We start from the raw sequence: 23,031 nt of genomic DNA on the forward strand, positions 1-23,031 counted from the left end.
GGTCATTTATGAGAACGGAAACAATATTTATAAAATTTTAAATCGAGAATTGTAATAAAACAGTTATAATGCAGTTGTTTACAATACTATACTAAGGAGAATAGTAAGGAAACGTATTGTTTAAAGTCTACGAGCCTGTCGGTATTCGTGGGATAAATTGAGTTTCTCTGATCGAATTGAATGCCCTTTGTGTAAGCCTTTCTAAAGCTTGTGTTGGGAACTGGTAAAACACTCAACATCTAGCGATCCATATACATAAGGTAATACTTACTTACTTACTACTCTTCCTCCTGTGGCCACTCGAAACCCAGATGGTTTTTGACCTCGCCAACAATGTCTCTCCAACTTCCTCTATCTTGAGCCACTTCCGGTGTAGCGCATTATAACATTATAATACATAAGTTAATATTGTTTCATAATTATTTGATCTTTATAAGACTTTCATTGTATTATGATTACGTATAAATAAACATTTTATTAATAAATGATTATTTTACTATCCAACTACCTAGCGACAAATTTTATATTTAAAACTACAGTAATATTACGAACATGTATTCTTAGAATGTTCTAACTTGAATTTGGTCAAGAATCGATAACGTATTGAGTATTACTGAATTTCTGAATTTGTTCAATTAATTCTTTTAAGCCCCAAAGATATTCTTACAGATAAAACCACAAACAATATATAGTAGTATTTTAAACTCTGAAAAATACTTTGAAATTCCAAGTATTGATGATTTACTAAAAGAATTTAACATTGAGTAATTATCAAACCAGATCAAAGAATCTTAATTTTAATAGTAATGAATACACATTACCCTTTAAAAATTTAGCTTAAAATAAATATTTTTCGTGGTTTTTTAGGCCTTAAGCATTTTGAGTTGATAGGTATTAATAAGTAGCCTATATTAGATGTATAATGGGATCTTGGAATGCGTTTGGGTGACAGTGATATGGAAAATAAATATACAGTGCCGGACTTATATAAATTACGGAAGCAAAAATGTTTGAGAATCCCAATATTCCAGTTTTATTAAACGACTTAATTAATTAAACATTAGGACAGATCAAAGAATCTTAAATATTTTTTAAATCAATAAGTTTTACTTTTTAGTTTAATGGTATTAAAATAAATATTATTAAATTATTTCAGTCCTTAGAAATTTTAATTTTATAAATATAGTTATATTAATAGATATATTAGCTGGGTTCGGTGATCTTGGAATTCTTTTGTGTGACAGTCAATTTGAAATTAAGTATACAATATACAATGCCGAAAATGTATAAATCATGTTATATAAGTTAGCGATGGAAGAATTTGATATAAAATAGTTACAATTGTTATATACAAACTTTCCCCATTGTAAAACGAAGGAAAGCCATACGAAGAGGGTTAACTTAAATAAATAGTTTGACATGTAAATTTTGTGTTCAGATAGATAAAAAAGTAGTGATGAATAGGAATAGAACAACTATATGAAAAGATGAGACAAGCTATATATATATATGAGGTAACCTACTCCTATCTAACCTGATCGTTATACATAACTTACTATTAAAAGGGTTTGATTTACACCAAAACAAATACCGTTTTAAAGAAACTACAATAACAAATTTAATGCCTCATTTCTCATTCGGTTATTAGTATTTACCAGATGCCGTAATTTTAGTGACCATAGATAATGATTATAAAATAAGTTTATAAGGTACGTAAGTCTGGAACTGGAGAAGAATTATTTTTCATTAGGACAAAATAAACCTACCAAGGGACTTCTTAAATACAAAGGAGAAGGCTCAATAGTCACTGGACATCTCGCTATGAGAAGGCTCAACAGTCACTGGACATCTCGCTAACCTCTATTATCAGTCGAAGGAAACATATTTGGTGACCTTAAAGATAAAGTATGACTGGCTTTATAACGACGTCATGGTAAATATTATTTCAATGATGACGAAGCCCAACCACCGTAGTACTCTAATTAAAACACTCTAAATAGTCATGCAATGAAGGAAACAGGATTTTTCCGGACATTTGCCATCGTTCAGTGAAACAAGAAAACAGTAACACTACGTTTCGAGATCTGCAATGTTGTTGTCAACTTCACTAACACTAAAGACATGCACTTAATACAAAACTATACAAAACACTAATCATTAAAACTAAACTACGGAATACAGGTCACAATACGTTTTCACTCGTCTACTAACCACCTACGACTGACGCAGGTTGTGATGTAGGTTGTGATTCCTGACTTAGGTGTGCCACGACGCTTTAGTAAGATTTGTTTATTTTAACCTAGTTTGTAATTATGTATTAGGTTAGTTCTTTACCTGAAGAAGAGATCAGATTGCAGATGTCGAAACGTAGTGTTACTGTTTTCTTGTTTCACTGAACGATGGCAAATGTCCGGAAAAATCCTGTTCCCTTCACAATCCTTCCATCGTCAAAAATAACCTTTAAACATGCAATGAATTTATTACAGATGTATATTTAAAACTAAATTAGTCATTAAGCATTTTATCTTTTATTGCTAACTATTTTCCGTACTGAGCCAATGATTACGTATAATCAAAAATATGTATGCAAGTGATATACTTTATATTCACAGCTAATCTATTACAGTTTATTTGAGCCACAAATTATATAGCAATGAAATATGTGCTTTGGATTTGGGGGGAAAAGTTGATAAACACATTTTAGTTTAGTTCCAGATCGGTTTTCACTTTCATTGATATAAATTGTTGTCTCTTTAAAAAAAACCCTTTATGATGTATAGCTTTTGTTTATTTATAGTCAAATTATTTACCTAACTTACTAACTCTATTATTGTTTCCCAATAAGTAATGTTAAAAAACATTAAATGTCATAAAATCCTTAACTGAACTGTATTTGACGTTTAGTTTAACACTATGAAAGTGTAAAATAGCATAGTTCATTACCATTAAACACTTGAACTAGTGAGCTTATTTTAGGTGTAATAAAGCGTTTTACATGCATAGAAGTCAACCAAAAATCCAAACTTAACTTTCTAAAGAAAGCGCTCAATAAAAAAGCCTGCAAATGGCCCCCTTAATATGTTGAACGACATTTTTAATGTGGATTATGGAAAAAGGGGAGAAGAGCACAAACATCGCTTGATGGTCCATTTTTCCTGGAGTAAAATTTGAAAGGTAAGACAATACTTCCATCACGCAAAGATTTATCTTAGTCAATTATTTAGAAACGTTAGAACTATTTTCAAGGCCCCTTTTTCCTCTCGTACTAGAATCAGAACACGAGTGTCGGAAGTACACGATTTTTGGCTGAAGCAGTGTTTTTAAGCTTACGTATGTGCATATTTTCTTCATAAAAATTAATACTGATCTTACCACCATGTATACCGTAGGCTGAAATTTTCAATATAACTTGGTTTCTAAGTCTTATACATGTGTGTAAGTATTTTCTTGTAAGTTCGCATGTCTCCTCAGCAAAGTCTGTTACCCGACACGTAGTATGGTAAATGGTGTAGTATGATGAAAGCAGAGAGCAATAATAAAAAACAGACTGTTATGACCTTCTTTTAGGAAAGCCAAAGCATAATTGTTGTATACCTTTATCTAAAAATTCAATCTTGCAGGAATAAAATCATTCTTCAATTATTTTAAATTTAAAATAATACTGATCATACTCCCGTTCTTTTACTAAATAAAGGTTTTTACTGGCATTAAAAAGAATCAATAAATTCTTATAGTATACCTGAACAGAAGAATAAAATATTCATGTCACAGAAAATGTCACGGGGAGAACAGATCCTATTTACACAATTACAACGTGAAAACACGTAGAGAAAGCAGTAACATGTTTTGCAAAAGCTGTTAATATTTATACAAAAGTGAACGCGCTAAAGATCATAGTAAACACAAGCTTTATCAACATCTCACATTCTAAGAACTTGGGTTCTTGTGCAAACAGGATTATTTATGTTTATTACACACTATGCTTCTTTCACCAGCCTTTGAATAGAAAACGGTTTTATAATATATGTTTTATAATGTATCTGTAAATTAATAACTAGTTTGCTAAATTTTAGCGAAAGATCGACCAAGACGTTGGAAGAATTTCATTTCTGTTTCCCTGACTTAGTGCTTCCTTCAATATTCTGTTTTATATGAGGAATACCGAGTTCGATGATGGTACATGGGATTTGGCTGATTATAACCATGATGACAACCGGAAAATTACATAATAAATAAGATTTTAACGAAAGTCATAAATGCCATGTAGTTTAAACATGAGATAACTTTATTCATAGAGGTAAAACAAAAATGAGTAATGAGGAAAAAAATCAATGTTATGAATTGGTGATAAAATTATACATCAGGGCAATCTTGCGCTGTTGTATCCTCGATACCTCACCGAGTGTTGAACTGTTATTTTATCAGCTTTACTATTACTGTTATAAAAGTTAACTTAATAAACTAAAATAATGTATACATCCAGATTCCAGGAGTCAAGTATCCAGGCGTCAGATACCTGACACTGCAATAAAAGGAAGATGAACTGGAGCTTAACTCAAAATTCAATGCGGTCAACAACAACAGTTAGCTTACAAGCATTAGAAATAAACAACTATGTAGGTTTCTAACACTTGAACTATCAGTTCTAGTTATTACAATAATCTCTCTTATACAGTAATCGAGGAGACCGGGGCATGTCAGCCTTATTAAAAAAAATATATTATTAATTTTAAATTTTTATATTTAAGAAATTACTCTTAACTTTAGAGCTGTCTTACTGAATCTAAATATTAGTTCCGACTTGAAAATCCATATGAGTTAAAAATATACATAATAAGTAATTCCTGCACATACGTCAAGTGGGCCAACCTGCCCTTACGTCGTAGTGAGTTCACCCAGAGGCTGGGCACAATGACCCATGTAATCCCTTTATAGTATAGCTTTATAAAATGGAAATAAAGTAATCATTACCAATCTACATACTTTATTGTGTCATAATACAAGCGTAGTCTATGGATTTCAATTTTACATATGCCTGATATGGCCATCGCTGGTAGATTATGCACTAAATCCATCGTGCTTGAGATTCATTATTTTAGAAATAATTCCCACATCTTAGTAAAAGTGAATCTTAATTTTCTTCATCGCCGTCTTGCCTTCGTTCCTTTCTTCAATTCACTGCAGTTGGTGGCATTAAATTACTCGTACTTTTTTAGAAAAAGCCTAGTAGGCTGTTTTATTTTTTATTCTAATGCTTTTTCCTTCTTTTTGTTTGCAAGTTTTCGTTCTTCCTTGAGGGTTTTTACTGGAGTATTGTTTAACTATCTTCTCAATTTTCCTGCATTTTATACAAAGTTTCTGGAATTTTAGGTTTTTCTGGTGCCTGTGAAATTTCCTCTGATGTTTACCCTACTCTGGACGTTGCAGGAATATCTACATGCTAAAAGGTGGGGGGATATCGTCTATTTCAGCCCGAGTTGATGGAACTGTGGAAACGACCTTATTATAGTTATTTTGCTTCTCAGTTATCACTATAGTTTTGATATTGCTTGGTTTAGTTTCATTTCAGGCAAATTGAGTAAATTGTTATATTAGACGTATTGTTCTATAACGAGTTTGTAACTAGGAAATACATAATTAGATAGGAGAAAAACAATAGGCTATTAGGAGTCTAATTGTAAATGTAAATATTTTATTAAAGTGTGCTTATTAAACAAAACCCGTTTACCTATAAATACTCTAGAATGATTACGCGTAAAATATTTAGTGTCCTTAACGTATTTCAGTGAATAGTTAACGGAGTGATTAAAGGGGCAATTTCCATGTTAACGAGTCTCCCATCTGTTTCACATGAACTGTCACTTCCATTTGTCTCGTGTGTCGCTTTCGTATAGAAATTCTAATCAGCCATTAATTATAATTGTGTCTCAGAATCGTCTTCACTAGATAGAGGAGAATATTGGAAGGAGGATATCCAATATTCTCCTTCATTGAATTGCAAAGACTTTGCGAAATGGCTAAAACTATTAAACGTTTAATATTTCAAAATGTTATTATATGAGTATACTGCTTAACATCTGGGATTTTAACGTATAAATGGTAAACTTTGTAGCAATAAACTCCTAAAAAACTTGTTTTTGTATAAATTGTTTTAATAGTTGTGTTCGTATTATTTTTCTCATTTAATGGAAAACACAATAGTTTCAGTATTTATTTTTTCTTTATTTTATTGCTAAAACCTATAAAAGTTTCAGTTCTTTCTATTTTTAAGAATCTAATACTAACCTATGCGTAACTCAAAGTTTTACAGAGAAATCGGGTTGTAATCTAGATATAAAAATCATTAGCACATATAGCCTATAATTAAATATAATATTGATAGTTATTAACCATAACTGTTACAAATATTTCCAGAACTAATAACTGTGTTTCATTAAGGTGAGAAATATACCAATACTCAATTTATAAAATACTCACCACTATTTAACGTACATTTTTTACATGTATTTCGCAAGAATTTCAGATATTAAACGTTATATGAATGGAGTAAAATGTTTTGATAAGACTTACATTCTCCAAACAGATTATAAGACTTAAACAGCCACAGTGTCAATTCCATGTAGACCTATGAGTAATTTTACCTGCACTTTATAATATTAATAAACTTCAACCCATAATAGTATTCAATCGTACAATAATTGCAATATTAATAATTGACTTTGCAACTTCAATCCCCTATACATTTTACACGGTTTTTTAATCTTGATAATTTACTTGACTGTAAGGGTTTGTATTAAGATTTTTACACTCTGAGCATTAGGGAAGCATTACACCCGACGGATTAGAAAATTTCTTTTATATACGTCTGTACACACGATATATCGATTAAAATTGACCTTTATTCACTTAGAAGTCTGTATAAAGCTTCATTTATACATAGATAACATCGAATATTATGACAGTTTAAGTCACTCAATAGGTTTTGGATTAGCATGAGTTTTTTTATGAATAAATATAATGGCATCGAGAAAGTTGAATAATAAATCATGTTAAAATAAACTGAGTACAATGATATGACGTTGTAACATATGACATTTTGACTCAGGTACATAAAAAAAATTGTTTTTAATGTGTCATCATTATGTTTATTACCTGGTATGGCGTACACCAACCTGGAATATCATGTATTATTAGGTAAGAATACTACTCTTATTATTGTAAGAATTCTAATTTTACTGCGATGCTTCAGTTGAGAACCCAACTCACAAGAGGTATCAGACCACATTGCGAGTCATTCTGATATTGAAGTGTTTGTGATATCTCTTTGTGAGCATATATTACCGCCCTATCATTTCTTCTGTCCCTGGAACTATCTCGTCAAGAAATAATTATACAAATCTATAACTGTTTTAGATTTTTTTGGCAAATTATAATTTTAACACCTGATAAAATGAATGTAAAATGCAATGTTAAAAATAGTCTTTCTCGGAATTCACTGGCATTCATTAACGGTAAAAAGGTATTAAGCGAAGATTAACGGAATCTTTGGTTTTCTTTAAAGAACCTTGTGTTTGTTAAAATAATATTTACTGACTTTTATAATTGAATATAAGAAGCTATAAAAAAATAAAAATAAATTGAATGGAAGTTTTTTATTTGTAAAATAATTGGCAAGTAACTACTTTTGTATACAAATCAGGTAAGTAAGCAACGTTTCTCCATACATTTTACATCATCTGATATATGAAATAATTATAGTAAATTTCAGTACAAAAGAGTGATAATTTATTTAAAGAAAATGACTAAACCAAAATATATATGTAGTATACTATACTTTCATGTCTGGTGAGAATTGTATTAATATACTTAATTTTTTAAGCTAAGTTTTTCGCTATAAGACCTTCAAATATGAACTCTTAGATAATATTTTTATGACTTATATTAGGCTTTACATTCATACATTTTGTAGTGATGAAACTATTAGAAAGTCACAACAGTCTTTCGGAGGGAGAAAATTAAATGTACAAATAACACTATTAGTGTACAGTAGTTTTCGATTCAGTCTATATATCTGATAAGAAGACATAAGAAAATTTTTCGGCAATTACAGTTTGTTTAGTGGATTTTATGAACCATTCCTTATGAGAAAAGAAATTTTGTTAAATAAATTAACTTATTCCACAGTTATTATTATACAGTTACGATTGAAATAGATTAAAACATATTTACTACTACATGTAGTGACCAAATTAGTATTAAAGCTATAAATATGGTAAAATATAGGAGAAAAACTGAATGCAAGGGCCAAAGACCACAATGAGGTTTCAGTAGTAAAATCTAATATTGATAATGATTTTAATATATGAAGTTATATGTCGTAAATATTGAAACTAATTCTAACTGTACATGTACATTCCTTAAGTATACCACCTACAGGAACATGCGATGTAAGTAACACAGACACGGCTGTTGTATACTACTATAGTAGTGCCAGACCAGCCCCACAATAATTGTACAAATACCAGTGTCAGATTGCACCGCTACGTGCCACCGCATGAAAGTAACTCAGACACGGCTGTTACATACTACGTACTATAGTAGTGCCAGTCTCACAGCCCCACAGTAATTGTACAACTACTAGTGTCAAATTGCACCGCTACGTGCCTCCGCATGAATTATACCTTACACAGCAAGTGCATTTACTAAAATCTAATTGGCATTAAAAATAATACTATAGCTCCTTTTTCTATTTATAATTACTATTTCAAATTTTCTGTTTTATTTTTGTCATTAGAGCAACAGTTTCTTATTCGAAATATAAAAATATACATTATTTATATCAAAAGATATAGTACATGATTTAAAACACTATTATTTATCATGTTAACTGTATAAGTTAAAACTGCCTTCACCATACCGTAGGGGCAAGGCTGCTATTCGCTAAGGGAGGGTTTAAGGTTTCGATTCTCAGGAAAAGTTAATACAAATTTTCAAATAGCTTAGAGACTTTTGCCTTAAAACGCTTATTGAAGGGGTTCTTTCAACAAAATTAGCATATTTATGTTAGTTTTGATGAAAGAATCCCTTAAGTTCTGTTTTTGGACTTTTAACAATAATTTATTTCCATATTGTTTATTGATAAACGGCAAAACATGTTTGTACCAACTAAATGTACCCATCTCTTAGAGAAAACTAAAGTTAGCCGGATATTTGAACTTCAACGATAGAAATAATTGCATTGAAGCACATATTTAATTAAATAAAGAAACTCCCGTATATTGTGTTCTCACTAAGAAAAATTATGTAATATTTTGTAATAGATATAAAATTCAATATTTTATTTTCGAGTTAAATATTGATCTTTACCTATTATGACGTATATTATATTAATATATATCGTATTTCGGTAATGTAGCTGATCATTAATTTGTACATGAACTGAAAAATCAAATAAAGCTACACAATAATTATATTTAGGTTTACACATTTTATTTACTCAAGTATACAGATATGTTCACTTAACCCAGTAATGGAATACTGTGCGTACTGATTATAGTAAGTGATATACTCGTATGTATTGTTATACAAATATGCCGACTATATAACTTAACATTCCCCAGAGGCACGTTTACTGGACTTTATGTAGTAGTGACTTGGAAAACAGTCTCGAACTGAAATTTCTGCAGTTATACATGAAACTTCTACTAGATAATCATTATTTACTTTATGTTACTCAAACATATTCGCTTAAGTAAAATTTATAAAATGGTAAGATTACTATAGCAGTTATGTGATATTTATATTCCTGTTATGCATAACCACGTGTATTTATTTCTGTGCTTACAGTCAGTGAGATAAATAATGTTCTACATACTTATAATTACCACATATTTGTTAACATGTTACAGTTGTCACATTCAGAATAATCTATTTAATGTAATATTGAAACGTGGAAATTTAAATGAAAAATTAGCTGATAATAAGTACGGAATTGAGAGACACTCAGGTAATTCATCCTCTCATATACTACAAGTAATCATGATATAGTATAAATAATAAAGGTGTAACAAAACTGCCTACATAACACTTTGGGTATTGTTCTATAACCAAAGATGAGTCAAAACCTAAAAGCAACTATTGGTCTATATCTTTTTCGTTAGCTATTCTGTATCTATGTATGGTTTTTAGTTTATTTCAAAAACAGAAGAGACAAAAACTAATATTAAGTACAAAATTTGCAGTTTCATATCAATTGGAAAAGTACGAATATATTATCAATGACATTGAAGTATAGCGGATGGTTGATGTTTTTATATCTGGATAAGGTAAATAACGATTTACCACGAAAACTAAGTTTATTATTGAAGCAGGTAATCAAACTTTATACCTTCCGTCTGAGCACTGTTGGTGAAATTTCGTAGATTGTCCCTTTTTGGATTGTTTCGCAGATCTTGCACTTTTCTGGTATTGTTTTGTTAAACCTTTTCCTTCAAGTACTCTATAGAAATAATCACAAGATAACAGATCTGCAAGTGTTGAAACCAAATTATTCTTTAACTTAGTCTTTCTCAAAAGCATTTGCCTTATGTCTACACATTCTATCATCTTATTCCAGTGAAAATAAAAACTGATGAGTAATATCTAAGTAGACGTTTAAGTTAACACAGGCTTAAAAAATTATTTTTTTTTAATGTTATGTCTAGAAGTTACACCCAAATGTTAAAGTGTGAAGTGAAACACATGTGGTTTTTAGAGACCACAGTCTACTTGTTTGTCTGTTAATTTACCCTTTTCAAGTGGAACCATGCTTCATCTGTAAACAAAGTACAACAACATTTATCATTTATTTTTACAGTGTATTTTAAACCATCTAAATAAACGCCATTCAACACACCTCGTTGGGTATGTTATTGTAATTGCTAAACGCCTTTGCCATAATTTTGTAAGGATGCATGTTTAAACGTTTATTACCGATCTGACACAAAGTGTATGATGGTTGGAACTGTTTGGTCAGCCTACGGAGTGATTTCTTTGGAGTTTGATGGAAGTTAACTTGACCAGTACGTAGGAAAGCAGGAGCTAGGAATAACGTGCGAATGTTAATAAGTTTGTCATGATTACTCCCTGTCCCACAAAAACGGCTAATTAAGACATACATATTGACAAGACTGGTACAAGGAACATCAAAGACTCTTTTGAGTAAAATATTGATAACTTTTAATATTTATTAAATAAGATCCCAGCAACTCACCTCTCTGATCTTGCGTAAACTTTCTATTTGACTGAGCACAGTAATGATAGTGACCACTCGGGCATAACAATTCGCGTATTTATTTGTAAAATATCATTGTCATTAGAACTTAGTTTTTTAACGAAGTAGTTACTTACCACCTCAAATTTTGAATATAATTATAAATTTATGTTAGCTTTAAAAATGTACAAATATAAAGAAACATGAATTTATTTTCTCTTTAATCTACGTAAACTTAACGTTAATATTTTTAATAATTATTTAAATTGGATGCTTAACACTTAATTCCTAAACTTTTATTTGAATACACAGATCCATTTATTACATTTTGTCTTACGTTTAACACGCTATCTACGTATTAAAATATATATATTAAAAATTGTAACCTATTTTAAGCTATTTTTATGTTAGTGTTATTCCTAGAATAATTTATATACCACATGTATAAAATCTGAATGAATTTTCTCAAAGAATTTATGTTATTTAAGATAATACTGCACGTAAGACCATAAATCTTAATTCAGTTATTACTTTGCTGACAATTTTTATGAAAAGCTCCTGGCTGTAGTTTGCATCTTTAATCAACGTTTGTGTAAAACGTCATCTCACACGAACAAACTGCAATATTTAAAATATATGAAATGTTAATGGTCTGTAACAGTGATGAAACTTAATTTATGTATAAATGGTTTCCTATAATATGCTCAGTCTCGTACAAAATGTATAGATATAACTCAACCCATTATTTACGTGTTTAATAAAACTAAATACATGCCTGGTTATCAAAATTAGACTTATGGATTAGCTCGTATAGATGTAACGCACATTTTTTCTTCGCATACTCAAGCTTGCTTATAAGAGCTCTTGGGCCAAATATAAACTAAATAAACGTCATAAAAATACATACCGTTTTAAGGGGGGCTAAACGGTCCTATATCGCCCATGTTAAAAAGCCCAATTTTAGGTACACTTATCTCGGGTTTATTTGAGGTAATGAGTTGAAATTTTTTTAGGATGTTTCTTAGGTCTTGGCAAGCTATGATGAACCAATTATATTTTTAATATAAAAAATAAAATTTTTATAAACTTTTCATTTTTTATAATTCTGTTTATTAAATAATGGGATATTTTATTTTTTATTTCTTTTAATTTTGTATATATATATATCTTTATATATATATTTCTTGTGTGCGTGTGTATGGTCTTAAACTCCTCCTAAACGGGTGGACCGATTTTAATGAAACTTTTTGTGTGTCTTCTGTTGGATCCGAGAATGGTTTAGATTCATAATTCGGTCCAATTTTAATAGTTTATTTAATTCATTTTTTAATAATAAATTGTTGTTGATGGTGGAGTGTTTTACATTGGATCCGCCAGACTGCGCCACGACACGTAATACAAAGTGAACTGTTACTTAACACTGTGAATATTTTCAGCTGAAGTTCATCCAAGAGGCAGAAACATTTGTTCACATTTAAAATTTAGAAAGTTCATTTACATTTGTAAAGTGCTTGATCGCAGAGTAGTGTAATGCAGATTGCAAAGATGTTTCACCAATTGTTCTACGTAAACATTATAATATTACAACACAGCCATGTTTTTCTATTTCAATTCCAGGTTTTCCCAACAGTTTGTGCTGCTATCAAATTTGTGCGTTGTTTTGTAACATTCTGTAATTATTGTGTGAGTGCTAATTGTTATAATACATTAATAGAGATTGAAGATGTTTGAAGTGCATAAAAAACTATAGTTATTTATTAAAGTTATTGAACTCATTTTGCAAATTTATTGAAGTGAGTATATTGGTCGCATACCTCAAATAACCTAAGTAGCATACAAATCAAAAGGTTGTGTTTCTATGTGTGAATATTGTTAACAGTTTAGATAATCAAGTTTTAAACTAATTGGATTTAAAATAATTTGTTGTAATTTACATTTTTTAATCTGCAGTCAGAATTGGTCACATAAGTTCAAATTAAGTAGCATACAAATCACATGTGTGAATAACTACTTATTGTTAATAGTGTAGGAATTGGTTTTAAATTAAATTCTGTTGGCCAGTTCCGATATTATACTGTAATTTTGAATTACTAATTTTATAACAAGTATATTTTTTAAATTCACAACTTAATTTATCGTAATGCTATTGAATGTACAATATTTTTTGTTAATCCTTCAGGAGTGTACATAAACAAATTAGATGATTTTCTGTTAAGGCTGAAGTTTAATAAGTGGCCTCCATCACAATCGAATTATTGATATTTCTGAATAGCCTATCCAAACTACTGAATTTCATTATGGTTATTTATTCGGCAAATTTAATTAAATTTTTAATTATAAATTGTTGTTGATGTTGGAGTGATTTATATTGGATCCGACAGACTGCGCTACGACACGTAATACAAAGTGAACTGATACTTAACAGATGTGAATATTTTCAGCTAAAGTTCACCAAACAGGCAGAAACATTTGTTTACATTTAGATTACATTATTATAAAGTGCTTGATCAGTAGTCTAACGCAGATTGCAAAGTTAAATTTTCACCAATTAATTGTTCTATGTAAACATTATAATATTACAACACAGCCATACGTTTAATCAATAATAGTCTTGAAAGCATAGAGTAAGCATGAACATATAAAAATAACACCACTTCTTATTTCAATATATTCTGTACTCACTTTGGAGGATAGAGATTATCCAGATATAAAATTGGAAGTTTTATCTTTTACCTTAAATTGACAGTTTGTGCTGCTATCAATGTGTGTGTGTTGTTTTGTAAGGTTCATGTTTCAAAAGTAAATACGGCAAATAACATTAAAATAAAAAGTGTACTACGTGGCCGCGTTATAAGTTTATAAAAGCCAACAGGCAAAAAGAAGAAAATAAAAAAGTAAAACATTGTGTAATTATTGTGTGAATGCTAAAATTGTAATAGTACATTAATAGAGATTATTGGTCGCATTATCTCAAATAACCTAAGTAGCATACAAATCAAAAGGTTGTGTTTCTATGTGTGAATAACTATTGTTAACATTTTAGATAATTAAGTTTTAAACTAATGGACAGATTTAAAATAATTTGTTGTAATTTACATTTTCCATCTGCAGTCAAAATTGGTCAGATAAGTTCAAATTAAGTAGCATCCAAATCACATGATGTGTGAATAACTATTGTTAATAGTGTAGGAATTGGTTTTAAATTAAATTAAATTTAGATAAGCTAATCAGGAATATCAATAGAGGTTATCCAGATATAAAATTGGCACTTTTAGTAAAATACACTTTTAACTTAAATTTGTAAATATTAAGTGTGCACCGATTGATCAGTTAATTTTTTGTTTATAAATAAATTGTTTTTTATCTTGGTATGTTTTAAATTGGATCCAGCAGAATGTGCTACGATCGCAGTTTCAAATGTTTTTCTATTTTAATTCCAGGTTTTCCCGACAGTTTGTGCTGCTATCAAATTTGTGTGTTGTTTTGTATCATCGTGTAATTATTGTGTGAGTGCTAATTGTAATATTAAATTAATAGAGAATCACATGTGTCAATAACTATTGTTAATAATGTAGGAATTGGTTTTAAATTAAATTCTGTTGGCCATTTCTGATACTATACTGTAATTTTAAATAACTATAATGAAATTCAGTAGTTTAGATAGGCTAATCAGAAATATCAATAATTCGATTGAGATGGTGGCTGCTTATTATACTTCAGCCTTTAAATAACTGTAATTTGGATCGTCGTTTTAGTAGTTTAGATAGGCTATTCAGATATATCAATAATTCAATTATGATGGTGGCCATTTATTGTACTTCAGACCTATAGGGAATACTTATTTAGTATTTTAGATACCGTAGTCTACGTTGTTATACATTTTTATCTAGAAGTTACTTAAATAAAATTACATATTCAATAACTTCCTCATATTCATTGTTTACTATTATACAGAATTTTATTTTTACAGAAAAATGCCACGTCTTCGTGGAAGAGGACGAAATATTGGTCGACGTACTCGACACGCACAATTGGCCCATGATCGTCGATTGAATAGAACAGATCAAGAACACTCAACGGATAATGTAACTTTAATGGATCAAGTTGCACGTACACGTGCAAATGAAAATTCAGAACAACGGAATCAACGTCTCCGTGCTAATGCATTAAGACAACGTGAGGCACGTCAACGAACGACCAATGCACACAGAGAGCGTAACCAACGGCGAATGCAAGATAGTCGAGCATTGACACGAGCATCTCTTAATCGTCTCGCATTTTAATATGACCCTGAAATAGACTATTCATCACATGTACTAATTATGATCGGCAGTATGGACAAAGAGTGTCAATATTGTCATGCTTTGAAGTACAAAAATGAAACAGCTGGTTTATGTTGCACATCTGGAAAAATTTCACTGCCACCATTAAAACCACCACCCGAACCTTTAAAATCACTATTAGCTGGAACCACATCTCAATCAAAATTGTTTTTTAAAAAAATTCGTAAATTCAATTCTTGCTTTCAAATGACATCATTTGGAGCAACAAAAATTGTTCATAATGAAGATGGACGTAATTTTGAATCTACATTCAAGATTCAAGGTCAAGTTTACCACCAAATTGGTTCATTGCTTCCAATGCCTGATGCTGATCCAAAATTCTTACAAATTTATTTTATGGGTGATGAGGAGCAACAAACCCATATGCGCTGTGTATACAATCATATGGAGCAAATGGAGGAACGAGAAATTGTGGACATTTTGGAAACGTTTTTTCTAAACCATAACCAATTGTTACGATTGTTCAAGACTCTTTCTAACAGACTGGAATACGACAACTACGTCATTGTTATTAAAGCAGACAAAGTGCCCCATGGAGAGCACGCAGGCACATATAATGTTCCAACTCTTAATGAAGTTGCAGTTGTTATGGCTGGTGATCCATGTGAACGTCGAGATATTCGCATACAACGCAGAGATAACACGATGCAAATAATTCAAGACAATCATCGTTCTTATGATGCACTGCAATATCCATTGATATTTTGGGAAGGAGAAGATGGATATCATTTAAATATTAAACAACGGAATCCAACTACAGGTAAAACTTATAGATTATTATTATTTATAGAATAGAATAGAAAATTCTTTATTTTACTGCAATACAATTTAGTACAATAAATACACATTTACAACTCTACATGAATATGTATTTTACACCCTTAAACATGTACAACAATAAATAACTATATTATACTTAAAGATAATTTTTAATTGATTCTTAGAGATGCTATTATACATGTTAGACGCAAGAAACAACCGAAAAATCCCCCGCAAAAAACCATTCCATAATAAAAACGGCATGACATAAATAAAACTATCAACATATTTTACCATCAAGAAACTTTGACTTATTACAAACAGTCCCTCGCAAAGGGCGCCCCAGTCACCCCAAACATCCAAAATACAATATACTTATATTTAAATTTAAATAATAGTTGTACATTGACTACATTATTTGAACAAACCATGATAAAAAACACTCAAGTTTTCCAACTTAAAAATTGGTTGCAAATGAATACTCACTATGTTTTCATAACTAAGCAAAATAAATAGGTTATCCCCTACGAAAATTCCTGTGGTGGGATCGCCAGCACGTTAAAATTATTAAAGATTAAAAAACGGCATGACATAAATAAATAAGTATATTATTAAACTATCAAAATAACTAAACATGTAATATCTGTGCAATAGTAAGTTAAATTAAATATAATCAGAACCACATACAAAATAATATGTTGCGAACCTAACTATTTGCAATTAAAACTGTTAATAATGCAGTTGCAATAGTGTTCTATTGTACAATTTTCAAAACAATATCTAGATTTTCTGTAATAAAAAGCCACTTTCTTAAGTTAGACAAAAATTGATCTATATTAGAAAAAATTTCAAGTTGGTGGATGATTGTATTAAAAACTCGGAGTGCAATACTACTGTAAAAATTTTGATACGCTGCTGAATGTGATTTCGGAACATGCATTACTTGACATCGTCTTAAGTTATGGTTTGTACTACGAGTCATTACGGAGAAAGCTGTACTTCTTACAAAAAATTGTTTTAACACTTTATAAATAAATAGATGCTTTAGTGGAAACAATTTCAAATCAAGAAAAATCGGCCAGGCATGCTCAAGCTTTCCCTTTCCTGCAATCACACGGACAAAGTGTTTTTGTAATATAATAATAGGATAAAGTGTCGATTGGTAGGCTCCGCCCCAGCAAGCAATTCCATACCCCAGCCTGGATCCAATGAGAGCGTGATACACATTGATCATAACCTTCCTTGGACATAATTGTCGAAGCAAATAAAACTTTCTTAAGCTACTGTACAGTTCCTTTTTCAATTTTAAAATATGTGACTTCCATGTTAGCTTACTGTCGATAATCAGTCCAAGGTATTTAATACTATTGTTCTGTTTTATAATCATGCAATTGCACTGTTGGTAGGTATTGTTAAAACAATTAAAATCATGGAATTTCAAAGGTGTTTCCAAATTGTACTCTGTCTTTAGACCAAAAATTAAAAACTTTGTTTTTTCACTCAAAATCATGTAATTTTTATCAAACCATAAACGTAATAGTTTTAAATCATTCTCCATTTCATTTTTCAAGGTGTTTAAACATTAATTTTAAAAATAAAAGCTGTGTCATCGGCAAAGGCAAACACGCGACCCCTGAAGCGCCCATTACACAAGTCATTGATGTAAATCAAAAATAAAACTGGATTATTCTTTTTTTTAACCAATCATTTCTGTTTATCTTAAAAATGTTTTTATTTCCAGGTGAAGAACTGATCAAGAAAGTTAGTGCGATGAACTTCTACGCATACCGGTTGATGATTCGTGCTAATGAAGAAAATCACATTCTCCGATGCAGACAGCTATTTCATCAGTATGTAGTCGATATGTATGTTAAAATCGAAAGTGAGAGGTTACGGTATATAAAATTTAATCAAGTAAAACTTCGTTCTGAGGAATACATTCATTTACGTGATGCTGTAATCGGTAACGTAGATGCAACGAATGATATAAACAACATCGGTACCGCATATATTCTTCCATCATCATACATTGGTAGTCCGCGTCATATGCAAGAATATATTCAAGACGCCATGACTTACGTACGTGCATACGGCCGACCAGATCTTTTTATCACATTTACGTGTAATCCAAACTGGGATGAAATTAACATTTTACTGTTGTCAGGTCAAACAACAATGCATCGCCATGATATTACTGCACGTGTGTTCAAACAAAAATTAAAATCTTTGATGAATTTGATTACACATCACTCGGTATTTGGTGAAACACTATGTTGGCTTTACTCTGTTGAATGGCAAAAACGAGGTTTACCTCATGCGCATATTTTGATTTGGTTAGTGGATAAAGTATGCCCACAAGAAATTGACAAAATTATTTCAGCGGAGATTCCGGATCCGAATTTTGATAAATAATTATTTAACATTCTTACTACTAATATGATCCATGGTCCATGTGGTACTCTAAATATGGTGTCACCATGTATGGATAATGGGAAATGTACAAAACGTTTTCCAAAACCATGTCAAACTGATACTATCACCAATATCGACGGTTATCCATCTTACCGTCGTAGAGACGTAGACAATGGTGGTCAATCATATGAATTACGCCTGTCAAACGGTGTAAGAGTAGATATTGATAATCGCTTGGTGGTTCCATATTCACCATTGCTGTGCAAAACCTATAAAGCACACATAAACGTTGAATTATGCAGTTCGGTGAAGTCTATCAAATACATTTGTAAGTACGTTCATAAGGGCAGTGATAAAGCTATATTTTCTGTTCAAAATGTAAACGACAATGATGAAATAACACGTTATCAATTGGGGAGATACATAAGTAGTAATGAAGCTATTTGGCGCATTTTTTCGTTCCCTATACATGAAAGGAATCCTGCTGTTATACATTTGGCTGTGCACCTTGAAAATGGACAGCGTGTTTATTTTACAGAACAGACTGCAATACAACAAGCTTTAACAGCTCCAAAAACAACTCTTACTGAATTTTTCAACCTTTGTAAACGACAAGATGTTGTTGGTCAATTCGCAAAGACGTTACTGTATACTGATGTTCCTAAATTTTTTACATGGAATAAACAATCAAAACGTTGGGAACCACGGAAACGAGGCATTCCAGTCCCAGAGTTCACCAATATATTTATGACAAATACTCTAGGCAGATTATATACAGTTCATCCTAAGCAACGCGAATGCTTTTTTCTGCGTTTGTTATTGGTTAATGTTCCTGGACCAACATCCTTTCAATATTTGCGAAAAGTAAATGGTATTTTATATGACACTTTCTTTGATGCATGTTGTGAGTTAAATTTATTGGAGGATGATAACCATTGGGACCTCACACTTGCAGATGCAGCACTGAGCTCATCTCCACAGCAAATTCGTCAATTATTTTCAATAATATTGACAACGTGTTTTCCAACTGAAGCATCTACTCTGTGGAACAAATATAAAGACTCAATGAGTGAAGATATTTTGCATCGTATTAGAGCTACTAATCAAAATCCCAACATTGAATTCTCAGAAGAAATATATAACAAGGCATCAATAATGATTGAAGATATTTGTACTCTCATTTCGAACATGCCGCTCATCCATTTCAACATGCCAGCACCGAACCGCCCAGCAGCAGATATCATCAACAGCGATGTTCAACGTGAACACCAATTCGATATGACTTATTTGGCTACTTTTGTTGCTAATAATGAACGATTGCTTACTGTTGAGCAACGAAATGTGTATGATCGAATAAACGTATCATTTGCAGCACAACAAGATGGATTCTTTTTTTTGGATGCACCAGGTGGCACTGGCAAAACATTTCTCATCTCACTGATACTTGCGCGCATTCGATCACAAAATCATATTGCATTGGCAATTGCTTCATCAGGCATTGCAGCCACCTTACTTGATGGTGGACGGACTGCGCATTCAGCACTTAAATTACCTTTAAATATTCATACAAATCCCGAAGCAATGTGTAACATAAATAAGCATTCAGGCATGGCAAAAGTTTTGAAAAAGTGCAAAATTATTATCTGGGACGAATGTACAATGGCCCACAAGCATTCGCTTGAAGCTCTCGACAGATCCCTAAAAGATATCAAAGATGATACTAGGCTTTTTGGTGGTACTCTACTTCTGCTGTCTGGTGATTTCAGACAAACATTACCCGTCATTCCACGTGCGACATATGCGGACGAAATAAATGCATGTTTGAAAGAATCTTATCTATGGCGAAGTGTCAGCAAATTATGCCTTACTCTTAATATGCGCGTTCAACTTCACAATGATCCATTAGCGTCAGAATTCTCTAAAATATTGTTAGACATTGGCAATGGTAAAGTTCAATTTTATGAAAATACACAATATATAAGACTCCCAGAGAATTTTTGCAACATGGTGGCTACCAAAGATGACTTAGTAAAATGTGTATTTCCAGATTTGCAACATAATTATACCAATCATGCATGGCTATGTGAGCGAGCTATTTTAGCCGCAAAAAATTTAGATGTTGATGCAATCAATTTTAAAATACAACAATCTTTGCCTGGTAATGAAATTACATTCAAATCAATTGACACCGTTGTTGATCCTGATGAAGCTGTCAACTATCCTGTAGAGTTTTTAAATTCACTGGATTTACCTGGAATGCCACCACATAATTTGCGATTGAAGATTGGTTCACCAATAATTTTGCTTCGGAATTTGAATGCTCCGAAATTGTGTAATGGAACGAGACTGGTCATAAAAAAAATCATGGCCAACATTCTTGAAGCCAGTATTTTAAGCGGAAGATTTCAAGGTGAAGTTGTACTTCTACCACGGATCCCAATAATTCCTTCAGATTCGCCTATACCATTCAAACGTTTGCAATTTCCAATCCGCTTGGCATTTGCTATGACTATTAATAAGTCACAAGGTCAAACAATGACAGTTTTTGGCTTAGATTTAGAAAATCCATGCTTTTCTCACGGCCAGTTATATGTTGCGTGTTCCAGGGTCGGAAAACCATCTAATTTGTTTGTGTATACTCCTGAAGGATTAACAAAAAATATTGTACATACAATGGCATTAAGATAAATTAAGTTGTAAATTGAAAAAATATACCTGTTATAAAATAGTTTGTTTCAACTTTTTTACCTTCAGTTTAAATAAGTTTAAGTTTTCATTTAAAACATCCTCTACATTTCACTTCACTCATGTTATACTCACACACTATCAGTTGGTGGAAGTGTGATTAAATGTACATGTAATGACGTTAGATATAGTAATAACTTTAATATAAATTTTTATGAAAACAGCCCAGATTGTGTCAGATTAATCAAAGTTTAAAATTTTCGAATTAAAGACGTGTGCACAAGACAACGTCTGTCGGGTCTGCTAGTATATATATATATATATATATATATATATATATATATTAATGATTGGTTCTTTGAATTGTTTTTATGTCACAATAAACGATGTTTAAAAATTTCAAAGAGATATCTTGAACGGCTCTCAAGATATTGATACCTAAAGGTGAAAAACTAAACTTTCCGTAATCGCCAAAAACAAACCAAGGTAGCCTTAATTTACAATGACAATGTAATCTACAAGAGTTAGAAACCTCCTGGACAGTAGTGATCACCCCCGCCTTCACTTTCAGCAAGCTTCTTTCTTCTCTTTTTCACTCTGGACTCTTTGGTCATCTCTCAGGCTGCTCTATCCGCTTTATGGGTCCAGATGTCATCCACATCTTTCAGTGCAGCAACAGTATGTAATCCAAAATCACAAAGTCCTAGTCCTTTTAAAACTTTAAGTCTACTTATATTGCCATCATTAAATGTTAGAAGAGCATCTTTAGCTCCTAGTTCCAAGGTTTTTCTTCCTGCAAAGGTATTTTTAGGAATCCTTGTCCACAAAACATTATTAAAGGATTCATTCACGTTTTGCGTTTTGCCGTCCAAGCATTTTCAAAACAAATCTAGATGGGCCAAAGCTTGAAATGTAGGCTTTATGGCCTCCATTACTGCTAAGGGGATGGCTCTTTTGTGATTGTAGGGTTTGTTTTCTGCTTGGGCTAGCCTATACTTACACCAGGTGTCTGGTGGCGGAGGACACAAGCTGTGGCTGGGATTACCATCAGTTGACAGACGGTGGAAGTACATTTCCCACACAGCTTTCATAATGCTTTCTAAGTTGTCAACATTGTTTCTAATTGCATTTCCATAGTAGCTTTGTATTTTCTCAATAGTTTTATCTGGTAATCTTCCAGTCCCTTTGATAGATTTACTATCAGACAGCAAATTATTTCCCATCTTTTGCTTCAATTTTCTCAGTCTGCAACGCATTCTCTTTTGAATGTGGCCTACACATTCAAGTTTCTCTACTTGTGTTTCTCCATATGGTTTACTTTCAATGACTGCTGAGTATGCCTTAGAATCACCATCTCCGAGAAACTTGACGTATCTAACTCTACGTGTAGTTTCAGAACGCTTGCAAACCGCAACTGCTGCGACTGTTTCCATTCCACCAATTGGACCTTCATAATTCTTTACGCAATGTGATTCATGAGCGTAAAGATATATTTTGTCAGCCACGAAATAAATATTTCTCAAAGTTTAGGCAAAAAGGTTTCAAACTCAGATACGAATTTATTGTACAAATGTTGTGTTA

General features: G+C 31.6%; 1 protein-coding gene across 1 annotated transcript; it reads left to right on the plus strand.

Annotated features, from left to right (window-relative positions):
- The first annotated feature begins 15,691 nt into the window (after positions 1 to 15,691).
- LOC124364672 lies at positions 15,692 to 18,969 on the plus strand. Its single transcript, XM_046820332.1, has 2 exons — positions 15,692 to 16,354; positions 18,095 to 18,969. Exons 1-2 carry the CDS (start codon positions 15,781 to 15,783, stop codon positions 18,763 to 18,765), a joined length of 1,245 nt encoding a protein of 414 aa, XP_046676288.1. The 5' UTR covers positions 15,692 to 15,780; the 3' UTR covers positions 18,766 to 18,969.
- The last annotated feature ends 4,062 nt before the right edge of the window (positions 18,970 to 23,031 follow it).

Source organism: Homalodisca vitripennis, chromosome 6 (assembly GCF_021130785.1).
Source record: "Homalodisca vitripennis isolate AUS2020 chromosome 6, UT_GWSS_2.1, whole genome shotgun sequence".
Taxonomy (NCBI): Eukaryota; Metazoa; Arthropoda; class Insecta; order Hemiptera; family Cicadellidae; genus Homalodisca; species Homalodisca vitripennis.

Excerpts from the sequence above, each read along its gene's own strand:
- LOC124364672 (XM_046820332.1), top strand. The coding sequence starts at position 15,781 with ATGACATCATTTGGAGCAACAAAAATTGTTCATAATGAAGATGGACGT. Across the intron at positions 16,355-18,094 it reads ACAACGGAATCCAACTACAG|GTGAAGAACTGATCAAGAAA; the intron begins GTAAAACTTATA and ends TTTTATTTCCAG.